This window comes from Coenobita brevimanus, chromosome 73 (genome assembly GCF_032717465.1).
Source record: "Coenobita brevimanus isolate Jiangsu-jjx chromosome 73, ASM3271746v2, whole genome shotgun sequence".
NCBI classification, from domain to species: Eukaryota; Metazoa; Arthropoda; class Malacostraca; order Decapoda; family Coenobitidae; genus Coenobita; species Coenobita brevimanus.
In genome coordinates this window covers 33038308-33062345 of record NC_137026.1, presented here as the reverse complement: position 1 = coordinate 33062345, position 24038 = coordinate 33038308, and the positions used below count along the sequence as shown (strand labels likewise).

Genomic DNA, 24038 nt, shown 5'->3' with positions numbered 1-24038 from the left:
GCTCTCATTATGCAAGCCACATTCTTCTTTGGGTCAATCTATCCTCCACTTCCCTTACACATTTAGAGTACCTCTGTTTTCTGTTACTGAACCAAGATATTTTTTTACAGCCCACCAAACTGCAAAATGATTTTCTCAACAACCATCACTTGACTCTATTTATACTGTATTTACTTTTAAACCACACTGCTCACCAATATTCACAGAACTCTGAGCCAGCCTACAAAAAAAAAGCTATCGATTCCAAAGAACTACCGAAGTGACCAAGAACATTACCAACCCATGATACAGGCACCAAGAAAAGATACCATAATAATGAAAAGTGAGAAGAGAATGTATCTAATGAGGAAAAATAAATTAATGAATAAATAACTTCTTCAAAGTGCAGTTTTCCCCCATAGTTGAAGAAAATCATCTGATGTCAACAAAAGAAAGACATAGCCATATTAAAAAATTTAACAAACTAGCTGTTGTCTTTAACACCCAATTAACTGATTAACTTACCGTGATGTAGTGTGGTGATCGGGCTGACTGTAAGAGTGGCCCTGAGCAAGGTGTTGAAGGCGTGGAAGGAGGAGTGGCGCTGAGAGGAGGAGACCCAAGCACTGTGGGGATGAGTGGGGTTAGCGGTGGGAGGTGGAGGTGGAGGACAGCAAGGGGAAGGTTTATCAGCTGCACCTTCAACACTTACTTGTAATAATTAGATTCTTTTGTTAGACACTCTGGTGCATATTTTTTATTGATATTTAAAACCTACAGTACAGTGACTTCTATATTTATCATATTCTTGCCAAAACCACGTGACTTTATTTAGTTTAGAGAAGCAAAAGGACTAGACACAATCCCCATTAATCCCTTCACTATGAAAGACCTCTTGTAATAAAATCATCTGGCAATGGCAAGAGTAAGATACATGACAATGTTACTGTACTCATAGGGCAGGGAACAGAAATCAATCTTTAAAAGCTTTAAAACCTCTTAAACAAAATTCTGCAAAGCATAAACTTATATAAAGAAGTAATGTAAAATAAAGTGGCATGAATAGCTAATGTATTATATGAGAAATTCAAACAGTCTCTCTCAAGGTCAGGAATATGCATCAACATGCACATTAGTCAATCATAATGTTTTTATGCTGAACACAATGAGTCACTGTTGGAAATATATAAAAGGTATACTGTATATAAAATCAACATCCAACTATTAATTACTCGATGATATATCAACATTGTGCCTGTAGTCTCATACAACACATGGTACAAATAAAATGATGAGTTAGGCATGTACTGTGTAGAGCACTGTAACGCACACACACTCAGTGACTTATATTCTGAATCTGTAAAAGAATTCACTGTGTTAGGAAACCAAACACCATGCATATTATAGTTGAGGATAATGTGTTAGTTCACTGTCACAGCAAAATACGAGCAGGGTATTTTGGGAGGGAGGAACTCTGGAGGGTCAGGATGGATAGCCAATACCTCCCAGATCGGCAGTAGAGCCAGGCGCCTCAGGACCTTGCGGAGGCAGAGACTTGGGCTGTACCATGGCACCGGGAACCAGGGGCATGAACCTCTTAGGCCCCACATGAGCCCCAGGACTCGGGTCTGAGAGCTTAGATGGGCTTGGGTGGTCTGACTCGATTTCACTGTCTGAGTACGGGTCGCCGGAGATGGGTCGGAACTGAGCTTGCTTCTTGGGTACAAATTCAGGGATCATCTTGCCCATGTACTGCTGATACTCACGGTCAGTCTCTGAGATGTCAGACTGTTGTGATGGCTGGGGGGAGACATGATCCATACCAGGGGCTTGAGTGAAGGGGAGTTTACCTGCGGCTGCATCCTTGGTTTCGCTGGCTGATGGCTGGCGAATGTGGCTGGACTCCAGGTGGGGGACATGCCCGTTGGTCTTCGGTGTTTGCTTCCCAGGTGGTTTCTTAGATGCATCAGTCGTCTCATGCAGGACAGGGATGGGGATGTCAGTGCTGTGGTCCCCGTTCATTTCACTTTTCTTGTCTACTTTCTTTGCTTCTCCAGGTAAAATAACTCCAAACTCATAGCCAAAATCATACTTGAAGTAGATGAGACCTGTGTCTGGATCAATGTGTTTTGTTCCTAGAGGAGAGAAGTGCAACAAGCTGATTTAAGAATGTGTGTGATGCAGAAATGTGCTTGTAACTAAATACTCATGCTTACTACCATGGCCACCTATGCTGTACAGGAAATTACAGTATGTACACTCATAAGCCATGATTTCTGCTTGCCCTCTACTGCTATTTCTGGCTGAGAGGTAGATGCAGACAGGGTTTTTCACACTGAATGAAGACTTGTTGTTCGAGGTAATAAGCATTTCTAGACTATATGAGTAACAACATCACTGTGAACCTTGTGCAATCTGGCAAGCTTCATTGGATAACATATCTTCATTTGGTATGAATCCCTCGCTACAACATTCCTGCAACCTGGGGTAGAGGTCATAGGGGAGCAGAACTATCGTTGATGATTGTACTGTTGCAGTCAACAGTCCATTCACAATCCTGGAATTCAAACTCACTGAACATGAAGCCAGCTCTCTTTGTCCTTGACTACCTGGCATACTGTTGCAAGTGTAAAGGTACTGTAAACTGCAAAGGTACATTAACTGAAGCTCTGTACAATACTGTGCCAATGATCTACAGCATATCTTGTGCTGACAATTGTAGCTATATGATACACTAGATGTATTAAATGTATATAGGACTGTATTTCACATATATACAGATCTGTTTAGCATATATCCTATGACACTGTACAACTACTGAGACATTCAACCTTATGCTTCCAAATCCTAGCATGTGTGATAAGCGGGCAGTTAAGGCTTGCATAAATCAGTCCTGATGAATAATGTATAAGACTGATGATGGAAGAGGAGTAGAAAACTTCATGTAGACAAGCAAACTGAACCATCAACCCTGCTCAAGAGAGACATTCTGCACATAACTCCTTGAATATGGGTGACATCATTTTTTGTTAACTGTTAATAGATGTAGAACTAAATGATTTTACTCTGGATAGGCACTTCAAACTAGAGGTGTTGTGTAGCCTTCATAAAGCCCATCAGCCCAAGAGGTCTTTTTGAAGTTGAATAAGATCATATAGCAGTAGCGAAAATAAACTAAAAAAGGATGCTACCTGTATTCTAGGAGTGAAACTATCAGGCAGTGACATCCACCACTCATCACAAATTTAAATACCGGAATTCAAAACTGATTCTGCAAACCAACTGCAACTTTTTGGCTGCAGCAGATTTTCAAAGCTAAATGGAGCAGTTTGACATTAGGTATCAAATCTCAATTCTAGCTTGAAACAAACTATGATAATTTTTAACCCTTTCATTGAGGCTGGTGTTTTTAAGCTGAGCATAATTATACAAGCAATAATAAAAAAGGTTATGCACTACAGCCAAAAGTTAATAAGCACTACTGAATGACAACTTTACATGTGGCTTGACTGCACACCGCCGTGGTCTGTTCAACAAGATGAATGATACCTACATATGGAAATGTTGCTTATTCTGAAGACACAATTGTTTTGGCCTAACTTGGATGCTCCAAGTCCAAGTGGGGCTAAAAGTGTTGTATCTTCTCAGTAAACAACTTTTCTAAAGTGAGGGTATTATTCATCCATAATTTTACATATCATACTATATACAAAACCATAGGTGTATTCAGCATCAGTCATTCACTCACACAATATGAAGAGGATGGAATATGCAACCAAACGTCATTCTTACCACACATATTAGGCAATAATGAAATAAGATGAACAACAGTGCTGGCTCAGAAAGACATTGAAGAGCGATCTGTATCATTATGTTTTGTGAATACTGTATATGGGGCCTCTAGACGAAAAATATGGTATCATGATGCTGTACCAGATATGCTTCAGAACTTGCTTTTCAACTGTCACCATTTCTCATTTCACATTTGTATATTGTACTACATGCCCATTCTTTTGTATGTTTGAATTTATTGGAATATATTTCTCCAGAAAAGAGAAAAAAAAAAATCTTTACATATAACACAACTAATAACAGTATTTCAGTAATAAAAAAGCAACTTTATTTGTTATATAAACACCACCATTACCATATAATGATATCCCCACTTTAAACTGATCTACTGATATCTATAAAATTTGATTATACTCCAACAAAAAATACCTGTATTCATTTATGCCAAATTTATAGAGATCTGAAGGTTCCAAAACATCATTTTTTTTTTTTTCCAATTTTTCTATACTAGCATCTTCATCATTCTTCCTCCAGCCACCACTTTATATGACAAGTGCATGACTAACTATAGTAGTGCATTACCCTTTGTACACTAACCACTTTCATCCACAAACACCAGATCAAAATAAAACACCATTCCTGATAACTCACCGAATTCGGAAACCCTGGATTCATCTCTGTATGCTTGAGGTTCAGTTACTGATGGCGAGAGAACCTCCTGAGGAGCAGGCTCTGGTTTAGGTTCTGTGGAAACTTCTTGCACCTTCAGCTCCTCTGGCAGGGTAGGAGGTTCACCTGCAGTTTCACTGGGTACTGACCCCTCTCTGGCTGCAAACACTTCAGTCACCAGTTGCTCTGCAAACCTTTGAGCCTTATGGCGGAATGTTTGGGTCATGTCGTCAAACTGATGCCCAACAACCTCTGGAAATTGATAATGTCTTTACTAATACTGTACATCACTTAATACTGTTAAGTAAATTAGTGTATGTATACCATACTGTATTCTTGATCACCAGTAATTAACTCCTTGAGGCTTGCTATGCTTTCTATATTCTATTCCTAATAATGTCAGACTTGTTTATTCAGCTTAGGTGAGACATTCCTGAGTTGTGGGGATACAAACTGATCTCATTTACCCTTTCACTTCTGGTATGGCTTTTCATTTTTTTTTTTCTTTCTTTTTAATAATGCTAGCTCCAGGGACATCCCCAAGCTGTATGAGTTAACCCCTTCACAATGACAGGCTTCTATTAAGCTGAATGAAATCATCTCATGATGGCAAAAATATAACTAAAAAATAATAGATGTACCAATGATGATACAGGAAAGTGATTCTATCTTATTCACTAAGATAAGTCTCCACTGGGTTGTATATTTTTGTCAGACAGTATAAACTATAAAAGGAAAAGGTGTCCTCATAATGAAAGAGTTAAAGCTCGTCTGATAAGTAACACAGCATAATACTAGATAACACTCACCTTCAATTAACTCAGACATGACCATAGTTATATACTAAATGATTTCATGTGTATTTTTCAAACCACTTAACCCACTGAGTGCAATAATGCCACTTTTCATTTCAGTCTTGTTATCACCAGAGGATATTGCTAATCTTATATCTCTCACAGTGAAGGGGTTAATAAAGCCCACATCTAACTCTTCCAGTCAGAAAATTCTTCCCTAAGCTAACTACTGTATAATCATTTAGTGATAGCATGAGTAAAGTGTTAAGGTTATTGTCTTCAGATAAAAAGTAAGTTCCAGCTATTATTATTTTCTGCAATTATGTCTCCGATAAACTACAAAAAAACTGCCCAGTTAAGTTTTGATGCTACCTACAAAACTGAACTGCCAGCTTCTCCCAATTTACAGTACCAACTGTAAGGAAAGCACATTGATATTTTGTAACACATCACTGCCAATGGTGTAACAGCCAGTATTAAACTTACTTTGGGTAGACTTCACATATTTCCGGTCAATCCCAGCCTTTGCATACGATTCTGTCTCAGTCTCTGTATCAGTTGTCAGCATTCCCTGAGGTCGAGACACCTGTTCATCTTCCAGGTCAAATGGTTTGAACTCCACTTTGGGGAACCTGGGTATGGAGTACTCCTCTAGGGATTCTCTCCTCTCCCTTCTCGGCAAATCTGTGGGTTCGATCACTGGGCGTGGAGGTCCTTCAAACTGTGGAGGGTGGTGATCAAACTTGGATGGAGGTGATGGTTCTTTTCCTGATGACTCACCACGTTGTCTGCCAGCATCCACAGGAGGGGCAACTTTGCGATATGCGTATTCCTCTCCCTCACTGTCTGGAGGTAACCACTTTGGAGCAATTGGTGCATCATAATCACTTTCATAGTCACTACCCTTAAACTCCCCTTTCATGAATTTTTTAGGTTGAGGTGGTGGAGGGCCTCGCTGCCGCTTTGGTCTTCCAGGATCAGGCTCGTAGGGGAAGGGTTCCAGCTTTGGGAAGGGCTTGATTATCTTTCTTGCCTCAATATCACTCTTCTCCTGTTCAGATTCTGACACAAAGTCATATACATCTGTAACATCAATATCAATCTGGAAGGCCTTCTTTGACTCTACTTTCTTCTTGATCATTTTGATATGAACATCCTCCTCTTCTTTGTGCACAACTCTTCCAGGGGCATACCCTATTTCAGGCTGTGGTCCTGGTTCTGGGAGGGGAGGTGTGGGTGTCCTTGGGACTGGTGCTTGTGGTTCATGAACTTTTAATGCAGGAGCTTTGGGTGTAACCTTTGGCGTCTTTACAAGAGGTCTGACTTTGGGTATAACAACCTCAGGAGATGGTTCTCTTATTACTACTTCAGGTTTCTCCATGGATTCTATAGTCGGACGAAGAGGTCCTCCTGATGAAGGGGGCACCTCAAACTTAGTGGGTGGCGTAGGAGTACGTTCTTTACTTCTGTAGGCCTGCTTTCCTTTAGGAGGAGGCTCCACATGGGTATACTCTGGGTCCTCTACATCACTATCAGGTGGTTGCCATTTAGGGCGGATTCGCCTCTCATAGTCACTGTCATAGTCACTCTCGTGGAACTCTCCCTTTACAAACTTGCTAGGATGTGGAGGTGGGGGACCTTTTGCACGCTTTGGTTTTTCCTTCTCAGGCTTGAATGGGAAGGGCTTTAAATCAAGAGGTTTTTGTTCTGTTATAATACGCTCAGTTTTTATGTCCACTGTGGGCTGAACTGGAGGTTGTTTATACTCTGTAACAATGGTCTTCTTAGTCTCCTTCTTCTCCTTTTTCATCTGCATCTCCTCCTGCATCTTGATGTTTGTATAGATCTTCTCTGTTCTTTCAGTTACCTTTGTATATGGTTTGTCTTCATAAGTTTGGACCATCTTCACTGGGGGAGCCTTTACTCTTGACTGGAGATCTACTTTATCCACAACATACTCCTGAACAATCACACCTACTTCAGGAGGGGTACCAGGAGGAGGGAGAGGAGGAGAAGCTGGTCTTTCCACTTCTATTTTCTGTTGTATCTTTGCTGCAGTTTTCTTGACAACTTCAACTTTCTTAGGAGGTTCCTTGGGGACAATCACCTCAGGACTTGGCTCTCTCTGAATGATGATCTCAGCAGGTTTAATTACTGGCCGCCATGGTCCACCACTCTCGGGAGGTGTATCAAAGACAATAGGAGGAGTGGGTGTTCGTTCTCTGGTCTTTGATGGTGTTCTGTCATGCCGGAGATTTGGCTTCACTTTCTTATATGATGGATCTTCTGAGTCGCTATCTGGGGGCTGCCATTTTGGTTTTGGTCTGCGTTCATAATCACTCTCATAGTCACTTTCAGTAAACTCACCCTTCTTAAACTTCTTGGGTTTAGGGGGTGGGCCACCCCTTTCTTTCCTTGGCCTTGGAGGGTCAGGGGAGAAGGGGAAAGGTTCTAAAGGAGGGAGAGGTTTCTGTTCTTCTCTAACTTCTCTGGCTTCTCTGACCAGTTTCCTACCTCTTGGCTGCTCAGGAACCTTTGCTTCTTGGGCTTCAGTTGTTGTTGTTGTAGTTCGTCCATCACCAAATTTTATGACACGAGTGGTTTGCTGCATGGTAACAAATCTCTGATGTGTGGTACTGGAATCTGCAATCTTAGTTATTTTTGTTGACTCAACTCCAACAGCATTAGAAAATGGAGCTGGAGCTGGCTGGGGCTTTTTAGGTGGTGGAGCATAATCTTCAATTGGGGGTGATCCAGGTTTTAACTCGGGTGATGGGGATCTTGGAAGAGGAGACATTGGTTTCTGTGGCTTTGATTTGAAGATCTTTGGCTCCTTAGGAACTACTTTGGGTGGTACAGGCTGTTTTATTACTTCAACTTTCTCTGGCAAAATTATTTCTGGTGACATCTCCCTCTCTGGCTCAGGTTCTGATTCTGGAAAGTCAATTTTTGGTCTAGGAGGCCCTTCAAAATGTGGCGGTCTATCAAAGGTGGTGGGAGGAGTTGGAGCCCTTTCATGTCGTTGAGGGACTTTATGTTTCCCAGGTGGTGCTCTGACTGTTTCATAATGTTGATCTTCAGCATCACTGTCAGCTGGTTTCCATTTGGGTGGTAAGCGACCTTCAAAATCACTATCATAGTCACTTTCATGGAATTCCCCCTTGACAAACTTACTTGGATGAGGTGGTGGAGGTCCTCTCGGCTTCTTTGGTTTACTAGGCTCAGCTTTGAATGGGAAAGGCTTCAGGTCAAGCTCCTCCTTCTCTTGTTTAATTACAGCTTGCTTAACAAGTCCAGTTGACTTAAGTGGTTCAACTTTTGGGACATGTGGCTGTGCTTTTACAACAGGTTCTTTCACAACTTTCTTTTGGTCGATCTGCTTTACCACTTTCACTTTTGGCTCGGATACTGGGTAAGGTTTTTTAATTTCCTTCCCATCAACCATTGTGGTTTCTACAGTTTTTTTAAACATTACAGTTTTTGCTGCATGCTCTCTCTTCTCAGATGTTTCACTCACTGTTTTAGATGTCTCAGAGCAAGTTTCACGGGTAGTTGGCTTAGGTGTTTCTTTTACAGTCTGAAAGGTTTTTACTACTTGATGTGGCTTCTCAATCTTTGGCTCAACCATTACTTTTCTTTCACTTTTCTGCTCCTGCTTGAATAAAGGTTTTCTGGGTGGCTGAGGAGACACATCTACACTAGAACTCTCGAACACTTCAACTTTCTTATCTGACATGACTTCGACATGAGTTTCACTCTGAATTTCAACCTTCTTCTTAGTTCTACCAGTGTCTGTGGTCACATCACTCTCATCTCTCATGGAATAGTAAGTATCTTCAGAGAAAGGCCCTGAAGTTCCGGGTTTGCCTTTCGTCTCTTTTCTAAATTCTTCAACCTTGGGTTTCTTTTCTTCGAATTTTGGCTTCTTTTCTTCCTTAGGTGGTGGTGGTCTTGTGGTCTTGGGCTGCTCACCACCCCTAACCTCTTCACGGACCTCCTCTGACCTGCTACTATACACCTGGAAAGAAACAAGTATCCACAATTGCACTACAAGTTTTTGCTCCCACAATTCATCTAAAGGGTTCGGGAAATGAAGTCTAGCATCCTTATGTTTTATGTTCTGAGTTACAAGCTCTTTAGTAGAATAAGTGTTTGTTATTTAGAGAAAAGACGTTAAAGCTAATTTAGTTAAAAAAAATAATTCATTCTCCAATCCTTCAAGAAAATTACAACTAATTTAGTAAAAAAAGTTTTTCCATACAAAAGCTTTCAAATTCCAAGACAATATGAAAGACTGTATCTCAATCCAGGTAAGTTGTCAGAGTGTTTATTTACAGGCTGAACATTCATCTAATACATGAAGAGCATGTAGCTTATGCAGTACAGTACTTACTGGGAAAGGTTCTGCTCAGGAATGCCCCAGTCTGGTTGTAACAGATGAGCATGTAAAAGGACTAACAGTAGGAAAAGGATGGAAACAGTACATATAATAATAATTACTACTGAAGATAGCTAAATGAAAGGAAACAGGGTTCTAATATATTAGTCATAGTCAATATATTAGTTACAATCAGGGGAATGCATGGCCGATGAGGAGCAAATCACACATTCTCATTTACCGGGACAAAAAAAAAAAAAACTTACTTAAAATCTCACGTTTTGCATCAATTGCAGTTTAGCAGGGAAATGACCATAGTTTTTTAACCTGTCCAGAAAGAAAACTGCATTAGAACAGAATTTGGAAAAGGAAACACATTTTATGTCCAATATGAAGGTTCTGTTTATCATGCAAAACTGCATGCAAGCCACTGTGAACAGGGAAATTGTTAAATACACAAGAACTACAAAATGTGGCCCTGGGTTAAACATTATTAGTGATATCGACATCTAACACAGCTAAAAATGATATAAAACTAAACTATTGCCAGCCGACGCTAGTAGGCAATGAGGAATGGCCTTTACGAACCTGAGAAGATTTACTTTCTGAAGACTTGAATGAACTGGAGAACTGCGAGGTCTGCCCTAGAGTAGAGGCTGGGGTGGAGGGAAAGGTAAAGGAAGGTGAGGGGAAAGAGCCACCGGGAGGAAAACCACCACCTGATGGGAAGGCTGAGTCCATGGAGAAAGGTGGAGGTTCTGCTCCACCAAACTGAGAGCCTGAGAATGACTTACTCTCACTCTTTGAAAATGATGATGACATAAAGCTCTCAGTCTTTGAATATGAGGAACTTGAGGTGAAGCTCGAGGAACTTTGGACATTACCAGTCTTTGTGGTTCGACGAGGTAAGGTCCCCTCAGTGTCTGCTGCATACCCACTCTCCTCTAGGTCTTGTGCAAACATCATCATTGTCTCTGTTTTCTTTTTAGCTTTCGGTGAAGAGGGTTTGCCTTTAGTGTGTGTTGAGCTTGCATACTTCTCTACAGCATTACTTTCAACAACAACTGGAATAACTGTGGTTGCTGGTTCACTAAATGGAGTAGGGGCTTGTACGGGTGGTGGCACAGGCTTCACAGCAGGAGCAGGGGCACGCACTGGTGAAGGAGTCTGCATTCTTAAGCCCATAACACCCTGTGGCATAGGAGGGGGGCCACCACCTTCAAACTTCTTCCTCACATTCTTTACTCCCACAACTTCTGACGTTGTTTGCTGAATGGTTCTGTCGACCACTTGTTCAGTAGAAACAATGGAACTCTTTACGTCAACAGGTGGTGGTGGTGGCTGTTGAACAGGCTGTGGTGCAACAACAGGTGCTACTTTAGGAACAACTGGTACAGGTTTAGCTGGAACAGCTGGGGCAGTTTTAGTCGCATATACTTGAGATTTCTGTTGCATGAAGTGTTTTGCCTGAACTATGGGCTTGTTTTCTGGCATAATCTGCTTGGCCATAGGTTTAACTTCAAGTACTTTGTGTTTAGCTTGAGTTATTGTGTATTCAGGCAGAGGTGTGGTCTCCCTTGAGGTTGGAATATCAGAATCAATATCTGAAACGGCCACTCGTATTCTCTTTACTTCAAATGGTGCTGGAGGTCCAAAAGCTGATGGAGGAGGAGGAGATGGTTGTTTTGGTTTTCTTGTTCTCCCTTTTTTCATTTTGATATTCAATGGTCTGTAACCTGTTGCCTCACTGTCACTCATGTACAACCTCGAAAATGAAGACGAGTCATAATCACTCTCGTACTCACTCTCCGTAAATGATCCAGGAATGAATTTTGATGGCATACTCGGTGGCTGCCCCCTTGGTTTCCTCGGTCTCTCTGGATCAACTGTAAATGGAAATGGTTCCAAAGGAGGAAGAGGAATTGCAGGGGCTGAAGGGATCTCTTTTGGAGGTGGAGGAGGAGGAGCAGCTCTGACAATAGGTTCTTTCTTTGGCTGAACCTTGGGTACAACTGGCTTAACTGGAGCCTTCACAGCCTTTATTTTTGCTGGCTGTGTAACAGGCTTGGTCTCCTTGACAACACTGGTGGTCTGAGAGGACTTACGTTCCATTTTCATTCTTTCTTCTCTGCTCATCCTTGTACTGGTCTCTACTGTGGTTGATGTAGTTACTTGTTCTTGAGGCACAATCTGGGACATTGGTTTCATCTTCTCCTCAAGAGTGATACTGCTGTACCAATATACAGCAGGTGGAGCTTCATGAGGTCTTACTGGAAGAGATGGGGCTTCTGTCACTCTTGGTCGCTCAAGAGACAAGGAACGCGTTTTAACAGCTGGCTGCACAATCTCGTGAGTTTTGGGAGGCCAGACTTTACTGCTTTTCTTCTGAACTTTAGTAACTGACGAGGACTCAACCTTCTTAAATGTTCTGACACTCTCTTTACTTTCCTTAACCACTCCTTTGCTCACAGTCTCTTGAACCTGCATAGGGGCAACCTCACGCTTGACTACAGGTCTGATTTCAGGAGGAGCCATATCAAAAGGTGGGGGTGGAGCTGGTGCAGGAGCAGGCTTAACTGGGGTCTGCTTTGGAGCTGGTGCTCGAACGGGTCTGAATTTTGGAGCAGCATCAACCACTGGGGCTGGAGCTGGTTCTGGGATGCTTTCGTACACTGGGGCAGGTTCAGGTTCAGGCTGATGGACATATACAGGTTCAGGTTCTGGCTGCAAATCAAACACTGGGGCAGGTTCAGGTTCTGGCTGCTGAACATAAACAGGTTCTGGTTCTGGATGGATCTCATATACGGGTTCTGTTTCTGGCACCACAAATTCCGGGGGTGGTTCTGGCACCAGGACTATGGGAGGCAGCTCAGCTACCACAGGTGCAGGAACATGGTGCTCCTCTTTTATGATCTTACTCTGCTGGCTCTGATAGCTCATGGAGGTCATCTGTGTCTTAGTTTCAAATGAGGAAGATATTGTTTTTGTCTCCTTACGCACACTACCTGCCTGAACTGCCGGCTTTGTTTCACTCACTGACACAGTCTCCTTTACCACTACTGGTGCAGGGGCTGGTTCTGGTGGTTTCTTGACTGGCTTCTTTGGAACTGGTTTCACTACTTCTTGTTCTGCTTTTTCTCCTGCAGAAACTAAGAACTTCTGAACAACTTTGCTCTTCTTCTTTGGTGCAACAGTCTTTTTAGGCTTCTCTTCTACTACTCTTTCTTCCTGCATAAGAATTTCCGGCCTCATTACACCATCAAAAACTGGTGGAGTTTCGAAGGCAGATGGGGGTAAAATGTCTGTTGCAACTGAGTGTGGTCGAGGCTTCTTCTGTGGCACTTCAAACTTGATTTTCTTAAGCTGGACTCTCCGCTCACTCTCCATGTCACTCTCATACTCACTGTCTGTAAAGCTGCCTGGGATGAACTTGCTTGGCCAGGGAGGGGGCAAGCTACGAGGGCGCTCTCTCCTTGGTTTCTCTTCTACAGTGAATGGGAATGGCTCAAGTTCACGGAATTTAATACTATTGAGATCTTCTACTGATTTGGTCTCTGTGGGAACAGGAGCTTCCTTGACTGGGGTAGAAGGCTGCTTTGGGCTTGGGAACATGCGAATACCTCCAGGCACTTCATCTGGTGACATAGGGACAATATTTTCCTCTAATTTCTTTGCAAGCTGAATAACAGTTTCACGTTTCTTTCTAGGCTTCTTTTGCTCTTTAGATTCTGGAGGCTTTGGAGGTTTCACTGCCTCCTCAACAACCTCTGGCTTGGGTTCTGGTATTAAAAGTGGCTGTAGAGGTTTGCATTCCATAACCTGAGGCACAATGGGCTCTTCAGCTACTGGGGTAAATACTTTAGTCTGCAAATCAGTTGATGAAACATATGTGGTCTTCATTTCACTTTTTGCTGCTGCTACAGATGACTGAGAAAAGACTTTCTCCTCAACTTTAGAGGGAACCTCCAATACAGGTTCTTCAACTGGTGGTGCTGCAGGTACAAATTCAACTATGTGCTCATTTTCAGGAACAAAATATTCAAATGGTTCCTCTACAGGCTTAGTTTCGACCTGCTCAGTTTCCATGACCATTATTTCTGGCTCTGGTTCAGGCATAATTACTACAGGCATTGCCGCCACATCATTTACAGCTGCCTGTGATGACACCACCTCTGTAACTACTTGCTCTTGTGGTGCAGCTGATTCTCCAGTGGTGTATACCTTAGTCTCAACAGATGAATAGCTCATTTTCGATACGGATTTCTTGGACTCGAAAAAGCTCGTTTCCATGCTACTTGTCTCTGTCTGAACTTCTTTCTTTGCTTGTGGCTCTGATGTCTCCTGGTGACTTGCCTTTACTTCATGAGACACCATTACTGCTTGCTCTGGCTGTGGGACAGGCTCAGGGGTTGGAATTTTGGGAGGTGGTTCAGGTGTTGGAATTTTGGGGGGTTCTGGAGATGGAATTCTGGGTGGCTCAGGAGTTGGAACAGGCTCTGGCTCAACTTCAGGTACAGGCGATAAAATTTTATGTGCTGCTATGGGTGCTGACACTCGTTGGTATTCCGTCAGCTTTTGTAACTCAGTCGCAACATCCTCCACTATTTTAACTTCAGGCTCTGGTGGCTGTACCAGCAGATACTCTGGCTCAGGCTCAGGGACCAATTCCATCTCTTGAGGTGGAGTTTGTACTTCCTCCTGGGGTGGCTCCTCTGGCATATCTGTACCTATATATCCATATTCTGGGGCTGGCTCAGGTTCTAAGGCCACATCCATTGGCATGGCAACTGTGGGAGCTGGATGAGCTTTGGCTTCATGTACAACTGGTGCACTGTGACTTGTAAATGCCTCCTCCTGCTCCTCACTGATTGCTGAGAAGGTCTGAATGATGGATGATACATTGCTTGACTGAATTTCAACACTGGGATCTATTTTAGGTGCAACTTCCATTTCTGAGGGAGGAGGTGGCCACACTCTTTTCAGCTTCCCAGGGGGTGATCTAACCTCTGGCTCTTCCGGCCTCACAACCTCAGGAGGGGATTCTGGTGGGGAGGGCTCAATGGGAGGAGGAGGGGGAGACTTTAGGATCTTTACAGGGGACTGGGGGACCTCGAGTGCAACTTCCTCTATTGCTCGTTTTATACTTTTCACATGCCCCTCTTCAACAGATTCGATACTCTTCTGTATGGCAAGACAAGAGAGGAAAAAATGATAGTTTACCATCACCAAGTGAGATAAAAGAGGTTTTAGAAGCCATATACACTAAACAATACATAAGTCTGAAGAGTGAGTCCTCATTATATGTCACAGATGTTCCAAAATATCACTTCTTCCATGTAACATTACAAATTGGGAAAAATTACAAATAATACAGCTTTATAGAAAGCAATGCAGCTTCAGTGGGTAATTTTGTATAATTTACTACACTCATTATAACAAAATAAAGGTCAGAAAAGGACGAATAATGAGGACACAGTTTAATCATACTTTCCCCATAGTGCAACAAGCCATAATGCATGTTAAGCAAGACCAGGTGATGTGCAGTAACATTCCTAAGGTGACTGAGATATAATGTGCATGTTGGAAGACCAGGCTGGATTCCGACATCGAGCAACTATGTAACAAGACTTGATTCAGACACCGAGTAACTATGTAAAAATAGAGTGCACAGGTGCAGTGAAAAAACTGACTAATGAAAATCTCTAAGACAGAATTAATTCTGGAGTTATTACTTTTGTTTGAGGATGTAACAACACAGTGTCTCAAGTTCATCTATAATGGGACTATGCTCTACATATCCAATAATTATAAACCCAAACATATAACTAAAAGGTTTACTTTGCACATTAGTATGGAGGTTACTGCAAATAAGATGTAAGAAACTTGCTATAAAATGCTTTGTATTTTTTTAAATAAAATAAATAATTATCTGTGCATTACTATAAAGAATACAAATTACTTGTTGTGAGCAGAACAAAAAGATAAACTTCACGTCCTGTTAAACGAACACAGAAATAAAGGAGATAATATTTAATACAAACAAAAAGCATTTACTCAATTGTTTGTGGTTAATGTGTGTGTGTGTGTGTCTGTGATAAATGAAGATAGGAAGGCAAAAGAAACACTGAAGTCCTAAACGTCTATGAAGTCCCAAGAACTGTATCCTCACTGGCATTAGTAACACCTCTTCCTTAGTGACCAATATTGCATATTACACCTTAATACCTTTTTGAATATTATTTATTTCACTGTAATATTCATATCCATATACTATACATCCATATGCACTGTACATGTGTTAGCATCATTTAGCTTTACTCCCACCTAAACAGATATGATGAAGTAGCATCCACAAACAAAAGCATAAAAGTGGGAGAACTATCAACACCATACACACTGATATGGAATACAGCCATTCATAAATCATGCAAACTTTCAGAAGCCTAGTTCCATCTCACAAACAAAACCATCTGCACATAGCTGTTTTGTATTCTTATTTACATTTATGTTTCACATACACCTGTTGGATGGAGCAATTCCACAAACTACCAGGTCAGAAAGGGTGTCAAAGTTGTCAGGCACTCATTCTGATCCCTTGTCAGTACCCTGGCTTCATCAGTTTCTAAACTAAGTTTCTCACCCAATCACTTACCACATATACTGATAAACACTTTGTTTTTGTCCTACCACACCTCCTCCCACCTATACACTCACACACACCAGTTTCACCATCCTACCTTTGGTACAACATGCAAATTAATAACTGAGGAAAAGGTGGTACTGAATACTTAATATCCTATGCCAAAAGAGAATAAAGCCCTATGAAATCAACCACAACTTCTGCCACCAAACATGAACCACTGGAAGGCTATATGAGGCTCAGACAAATGATACAACTCAGTATGATCACACACTTCTATGCAAAATACTACGCTATATGTGTCACAGTCACTGAGTATCAGTCAGTATACTAATCTATGATACATTAATTTTGAAAGCCTTTATCCATTTTGAATAATGATTTTTTTTTTATCTCAAGTACTGCCAGATGACTTCAGTCAGCCTGGGGGAGACCTTTCATAGTAAGAAGGCTAACCAGTGATTGATCTACTCAATACTAAAAGTCTCTGTAAGCTAAATGAAATCATCTGGAGGTTGCAAGAATAAAATTGAAAAAGAGGTCATCACACTGAAGTGGTTAATAATGAGTTAGCTTCAGTATTTACAGTAGGCTGACTGCTACACTGATGTACAGTACTTACATATTAAATACAATATACCTCTCAGCTATGGAAAATGTGACAATAGAAAATGCTACATACAGTACTGTGTTAAGGAAAGTTTTTAGATAATAAACTTATAGTCATCTCCCTTTGGCATGTTTATATTTTACGATGAATATCTTGAAACATTTCTCAGTGAGAAAGGTTTTTCACCATTCTGTTCCAGTTAATGCCGCACTAATACAAAGTGGAGCATTTATGATGCATTCCCATATCATAAATACTTCATTACCATTTAGATCAGCCAATATCAAGTAATGGAAACATGCACTACTTATCTACTCAATAGATAAGAGTATGACAGGACAAAATATTTACAGAGACATTTAAAAGATATCATTCAATAAAAAGCAGAGACAATGTTGCTATAATATGTTTAAATTTAGGTTTACTACAAAAACTACATGTAGCTTGTCTGTGGCACATTCAGGGGCAGTTTCATATGCTTGGAAGGCTCCTCTGCACTTATGCCTTGCTGAATTATTTTGCATATAACTTCTTTAAAATTCCAGTACAATTTATTAGCCATAGTTTCTGTTCAAACTTCAGCCCTACATCCTGCAGCACAGAAGTTATGGCCAAGGTTTGACACAAAATGAAAACCTGTTATTAGTGCAGTAGTTCAAAGTTTCCTAGACTTCATGAATTGTATCAACATGAACTGTTCTTTGTGCAGTCTAGCAAAGCTTTGAACATAACACTGGAAAACAGGTCTTTATTCAGCTACACTTTTCCTCCAGCCAAGGAAAAATACTGCATAGACAAAAGCTATGGCTCAGAAGTACTGTATATGTTACCTGCAGTTGTATAACATCAACAGCCTCCACATATAACATACGGGAGAGTATTAATGTGCCATATGCAGATATAAAATGACAAGGAAGAGGTATCAGAAAAACTCCTAAGCTTGCAGGAATGCAGCCCTCTATTACTTTCACACAAGTAAAACATTTAACATACAAAAAACAGACACTCACATACATACATATAGTCTACTTGCTACAGTAAAAAAAACAGTACTGTATCATTAAACATAATAATAAAAGAGACAAGAAAGTATGAAATATGTGTTGGTTGCCTTGCTGACAACCATAATCCTCAAGAGAGAGAAATAACTCCAGAATACTCTTGTCTCCATTAGTGTCTACAAGTTTACCCACCACCAGAATTTGTACTTATTCTAGCCATGAAAGTCAAGCATAGAAAATTCCCAGTGAACATGACAGAATAAGTGCAAATTTGTATATGAAAGCAAAGAGAACAGTACCGAGACTCCCACTGTCCTTCACATTTTGGAACACGGGATAAGTAGGTCTGAAATACTGTACCTGTGTGTCCTATTTCATTAAGGGTATGTTGCATTCATAAACACAATTATCTGGGAATGACCTGAATTTTTACTTACTGCAAATTACAAGAAACACCAAAAATGTATAGGAAAATACTGCTCAGGTTCATATTCATTAAACACAGGAGCCTTGATATTTCATTTGTTGACTGTATAATTACAGTCAGTAACCCACCTACATGTGTGGGGCTCCAAAAAAAAAATCGAGATTCTGATCATCTTCATTCCTGCTAGGTTATGACATAATCTTGCAAGAGTGTATAGGAACTACAGTAGTGCCCTTCAGTGCATCTTGAATGTTTAGTGATTATCTGGGTAAGTCTTTCAACAGAATTCAAAAGAGTTTTATCACAATAATTTTTTTTCTTCTCTTCAAAGTTCAAATTTTGCGAAATTTTCAACAAAAAGACAAGAGGCACAACACCAGAATGAAACATATTGCTCTATTTTTTCTCTACTGTTTCCATCGTACGTATTAAGCTGAAACTTTTGGTGCCCAATCAAGTGATACTCCTAAAACAAAAAGCATTTTATTATATCAGTATCTTTTCTTGTCTACCATGTTCCTTCTGCATAAAACTCTGAAGACAGAACTGAAATAACTGTATTACACAGATACTGATTTGTTACCTGCTCAAGTCATGTTCATTAGGCTTTTATTTTTCCCCTTGAGTGTCATGTTCAAATTTGGCTAACACAAAAGAATCAAAAGAACTGAAATATAATTCTTTTCCTGCTCAAGTCATGTTCATCATGCTTTTTTTTTCCCCCTTTGAGTGCCATGATAAGTGGTAGGTGGTGGTGACCATCATCCATTCACTTGATGTAGTGCTGCCTACTTCTTCCTTAGCCTTTATCATTCTTTTTCTGTGCCTGCCCTCCTCTCTTCCTATTTCTCCCATCTTTCCTGTCACTACTTAATGCTTTTCTTTCCATTACAAGTGGCTTTACATTGAGTGACAAGCCAAATGGTTTCCTGTAAGCCAAGAAACCATTTACAACGCTGGGTGGTAACAGTATAACCAAACCATATGTGCTCCCTACGTGTCAAGTGGGTTTGTGGAGGGTTAGTGCCCCTCCCTGTAAAACAAGTAACTCAGAGTCAAATGGCCACCCCATACAGGATTATGGCATCTGGGAACAGATAGATAGAGTGCCATGTTCAAATCTGACTAACACATGAGAATCAAAAGCACTGAAATATGATTCTTCTCCTGCCTGCCACATTCAGATCCTATTATGGAAAGAAAGTCGAATGCATCTTATCGTTGGTGTTCATTTCCTTGTCTGCCACATTCAGATTTGGCTTAGAAAGAGACTCAAAAGGTTTATATTATACTACCTCTTTCACTGCCTTGCACTGAAATCTGACTTAAACTTTTTCGATTGAGAATCTAAAAAACGAAACAACCTCCCCTGCCAGAGACCTACCTTAGCCTCATCAGTAACATCGGTGAATGTGACCTTGTGAGTTTGTTTGGGGGCCTTGTCCAGGATGAGCGGGGTCACCATCACATCAGCCAGGGACTCTGCGATGCCCGCTGAGTTGCTGGCCTTAACCCCATAGCGTCCAGAATCACCTGGCTCGGCTGTCACAATGTAAGTCAGTATAGTAAAAAACATTCAGGACGCTGACTGCAAATAAACTTAAATACAAGTCATATACAGTATATGACTTGCAACCATTATAATTTAAGTCAGTGACAGTTTAAATCCACGATGCTAATTTACAAAAAAAAATTACAATCAACTCTTTGTAATTACTACCATTTGTGGCTGTCAATGTTTAAACTGGGAATGGTAACATCCATGATACTGACAAGTGATTCCCTCCTATAACTCTGATCTGAATCTAGAGGAAGTATACGGTAAAGAGGGTCCAGACTCCTTTCATATCTCTTATACAGCCTGCAATCAGAAATCAAATCTTATCTATGAGCAAAAAATTATCATTTGGGTTTTAAGAAATGGGAATATACTTCAATGATTTTCAGCATATCAAAAACACCCACAGAAGCAATTATATCATCATTACCATCATCATCTCCAAATAAATATAGTGTAATCCTTTGACGAAAAAAAAAAATAATAATAATAAGTGTCCGCCACCCACATGTATCTGCAGTAATGAGAGAGTTTAACACGATATTACTTAACCCACTCATGACTAGGGAGTGTCCATAACAGCAGCTACATGTGTGAGGAAGCTTATCAGATGGTGACCTACATAATATCTTACATCCCATCCAGGGCAACAGTCTGTCAATTACCTTGACTGATGACCAGAATCTGCCTGGTGCCCTCCGACCTGATATCAATATGGTCACTGCGCTTGAGAGGCTGGCCATCCTTGGTCCAGGAGACGGTGGGTGTGGGAGTGCCAGTCACATCAATCTCCAAGTGGAGTCGCTCGTTTACACCTATAACAGCAGGCTGCAGCCTTTTCGAAATCACTGGTGGGAATTGTGTTTCTGTAAGGGAAAAGAGAAGACAGTTTTATGGCACAGCTTAAAGGTGGAATCTTACTGATCACTATTAACTCCTAAATCCATCTGTTAGACGAATCTTTCTAAGCTAAATAACCTCATGACAGCTAGATTCCAGTTTCAAGAAAAAGATGCAACTTCAGACTAAAAGGACTGTAAGAAAGTGAGATTCCACTCAGCCATACCTCTTGAAAATTTAGTCAGCATTTAGAATATTAAATACAATATACTGTATACCTGTACATAATACAGTGCAGTATTTGAAATATCTATACCTATTAAGAAGGAGGAAGGGGGGAGTTCTGTGCCTCCCTCAACACTAGCAAACTGAAAACAAAGTTATCAAATGAGAACATAACTTACTCTTGACAATGACATCACAGGTACACTGAGCTGAGCCAGCATCATTTTCTATAGAGCAGGTGTATTGGCCAGCGTGGCTCTGGCTGACATGGGGTATGGTTAAGGTGGTTTTGTTTAGGTGTGTCTTCACTTCAGCATCATCACTCAAACATCCACCATTATGGGTCCAGGAAACTACTGGGTCCGGATAGCCTATGGAGGAATATAAAAATTTTAGTTATCTTCATTATCACCACAATTAACAACACAAAAATCCACCATCTAACATCAAAGAGGCATCATTCATTCATTCATCTTAATCCAATATTCTTGAAAACATCAACAAATATCATCATCATCATCATCATGACCTCCAACATCATCACTGTTCAAACCCTACTTTCCACCTAAGAGTTGGTGTGAGGTAGGATCCAGGAAAAAAAAAAAAAAAGCACAAAAGTACTGTAGAAGCATAACATCACTGCTCATCAAAAATCAGTCTTACATAGTTCACCACCCATAATCACTCATCATTCAACAGATTTTACCATTCATTTCCAATCATCACAGCCAAAGGGTTAAGAATACGGTCAATAGTGATTCTCTTCAAATTTCCCCAACAGCTGATTGTCCATCTAAACCAGGCAGAGATTTTCGTCCTCCCCCGACATATCTGACATACTTCAGTGACATAGTAAGACAATATTTTGGCTCAACACCCTCTCCATATTGCATCTTCATGACTAGTACTGTATCATATTCTTGTGTTAATCTCTTACTACAACTTAGCATTAAAATGAAGAGATGGCAATTTTAGGCCAGGCTGAAGTGGATAAAATACAACCAATTTACCATCGATCAAGCACTCGAGCACAACTTGATCCCCCTCCTTAGTGATGACACCCTGCATGGGAGACACAAATCTGGCAGGTGATGATTTCTTCTTGGACACCATGATCTTCTTCACAGGTGGGGAGAGTGGCACCGAACTGGCATCTTGAGAAATCTCCTGTGTCACCACATCCCCCTCCTTCTTGACAAAGCTTACCTGTTGGGGAAGGTGTTTATTATAATGTACTTAACCTGACAATGATCCCCCACCTCTATTATTTTAGTTGATGGCCAAGTGTTGTTAGACAGGAAAGGTGCTTTAACTAGTAACCAAGGAAACTTATCCAACCTAATAACCAAGTTTCATCAAAATTTCCACAACCATAACATAGTATGCTAGTTGTGAGAAAGGCTAAATTCTATCAGGTAAAAATAAATTGACTATGGGAAGCAATATGGGAAGAGCTATTATGCTGATGTGGATGTGCTGGAATGTGTTTGGAGTACCATGAGATGGCTTTGTTATGTGGAGGGAAAGGATAGTGTGACACTGATTAGGATTGTGCATGGGAGTGGGATGGAAGAGGAGACAGAGAGAAAGAAATCAAGGATAAGGTGGAGGGATGGAGTGAAGCAAAAACTGAATGAGGGTGGTGTGACCTGGAGGGAAGGCAGTCCGATGTCAGAGTACAGGTCAGCATGGAGGTGATTTGTTTGTGGCCACTCCTGTGATTAATGTATGTGGCTATCTGGACAGAAAATAATGAAGTTGGTGGTCAAGTGGTAGAGTGCTGACCTACTGTTACAAAGGACATGAGATCAATCCCATGGTGGGATAGGAAACAGTTAAGAGTACTGAATTTGTTAAAACAGTCTCATCTTCTACAAGACCCACATACAGGTCATAAAACATCCTTGCTAATACATGTACAACCACACAAGTTCTGATCTGACTGAAATGGCCCTTACCATGAACTGTACTCATTATGGACATTAGGCATCAGTACCCAAGTGGAGACACAGGATGGTGTGTTAGTCTCCTTACCTTGTCTGTGATGACAGGTGGGGCACCTCCCTCCTGCCTCACCTCCTGCTGGCGGCTGGCATGGACCTATCAAATAATAAATGTTAAATAACCTCTTGTGCAGCAGTAGTAGTTATAGTAGTTGTAGCCCACCTGAGATGTGAACCTGACAGACCACAGGTTGAAGCTCCTCCTGCAGCCCTCCATCCTCCATTTTGGAAGATAGAAGAAAGTTGAGGGGCTTTTGTATATCTGGGCAGTGGGGCTGCCCGGGTATATCAGTGCCACCACGTGAATGCATTCCTCTCCAGCACTAGACAATAATATAAAACACTAATAATAATTCATCCATCTACCATCCAGTACACTACATTTCATTTTTTATATCAACAGATGATTTTATTTAACTTTACATTGATCTTTAGTAGTGGCAGGGTTAATGAAAGTGACATCTAACCCCTCAAGTTCAATCGTCTATCCTAAGGTAAATAAAACTGTGTGGGGAGAGCAAGAATACCGCATCATATAATTTATAAAGGTTATTTGCATGAATCGGTCTTGGTCACCTAATTGCAGCTCTCCATGCTGCTCAGTCTCTGGCAGCATCCCTATTCAGTCCCTTTTCCCCAAGGTCACACCCAATGATGTCATCCCAGGTCTTTTTTGGTCTACCTCCTGCAACCCTATCCCCAATGTTCACACTTCTCACTTTCCACACCCAATTGTCATCCTCCATCCTCTCCATGTGCCCAAAACATATTAATCTATCCCTCCTCACCATAACACCAATACACTCCACTCCCATCCTTCCTCTCAACTTTTCAATTGTAAACCTAGCCCCCCCAGGCCTCATGTTCAAGAATGCACTACAGATTCATCTTATCATTGTCATTTCTGTATGTCTGAGCCTACAAGTAGGCTCTTCCTTCACTGCCCAGGTCTCACTACCATACAGCATTACACTCCTAGCACATGCTGCACACAAGGATCCCTTAGCACGAAGGGAGAGCCCTCTCATTGTCAGGCAATAATATGCCACTGGACTGAAAGGGTTACATGAAGAAGTGATAATCTCTTTCTATATATATATATATATATATATATTTTTTTTA

At 41.0% G+C, this 24038-nt stretch overlaps 1 protein-coding gene across 5 annotated transcripts in view; it reads right to left on the bottom strand.

Annotated features, from left to right (window-relative positions):
• The window catches only part of LOC145407440 (uncharacterized), a 296453-nt gene that overhangs the window by 4708 nt on the left and 267707 nt on the right, over positions 1-24038 (bottom strand). For 2 of the 5 annotated variants that reach the window (XM_080278367.1, XM_080278368.1), the window contains 9 exons: positions 22948-23013; positions 21924-22119; positions 21093-21284; positions 20514-20714; positions 19675-19832; positions 10201-14793; positions 5721-9252; positions 4423-4692; positions 1830-2114 (listed from right to left, as the gene is read on the bottom strand). In XM_080278367.1, the coding sequence (XP_080134493.1) occupies positions 1830-2114; positions 4423-4692; positions 5721-9252; positions 10201-14793; positions 19675-19832; positions 20514-20714; positions 21093-21284; positions 21924-22119; positions 22948-23013 (9493 nt within the window). Of the gene's footprint in view, positions 1-1829; positions 2115-4422; positions 4693-5720; positions 9253-9878; positions 9940-10200; positions 14794-19674; positions 19833-20513; positions 20715-21092; positions 21285-21923; positions 22120-22947; positions 23014-24038 lie in introns of those variants that run through there. The other 3 variants (XM_080278371.1, XM_080278369.1, XM_080278370.1) reach the window with 3 other exon arrangements.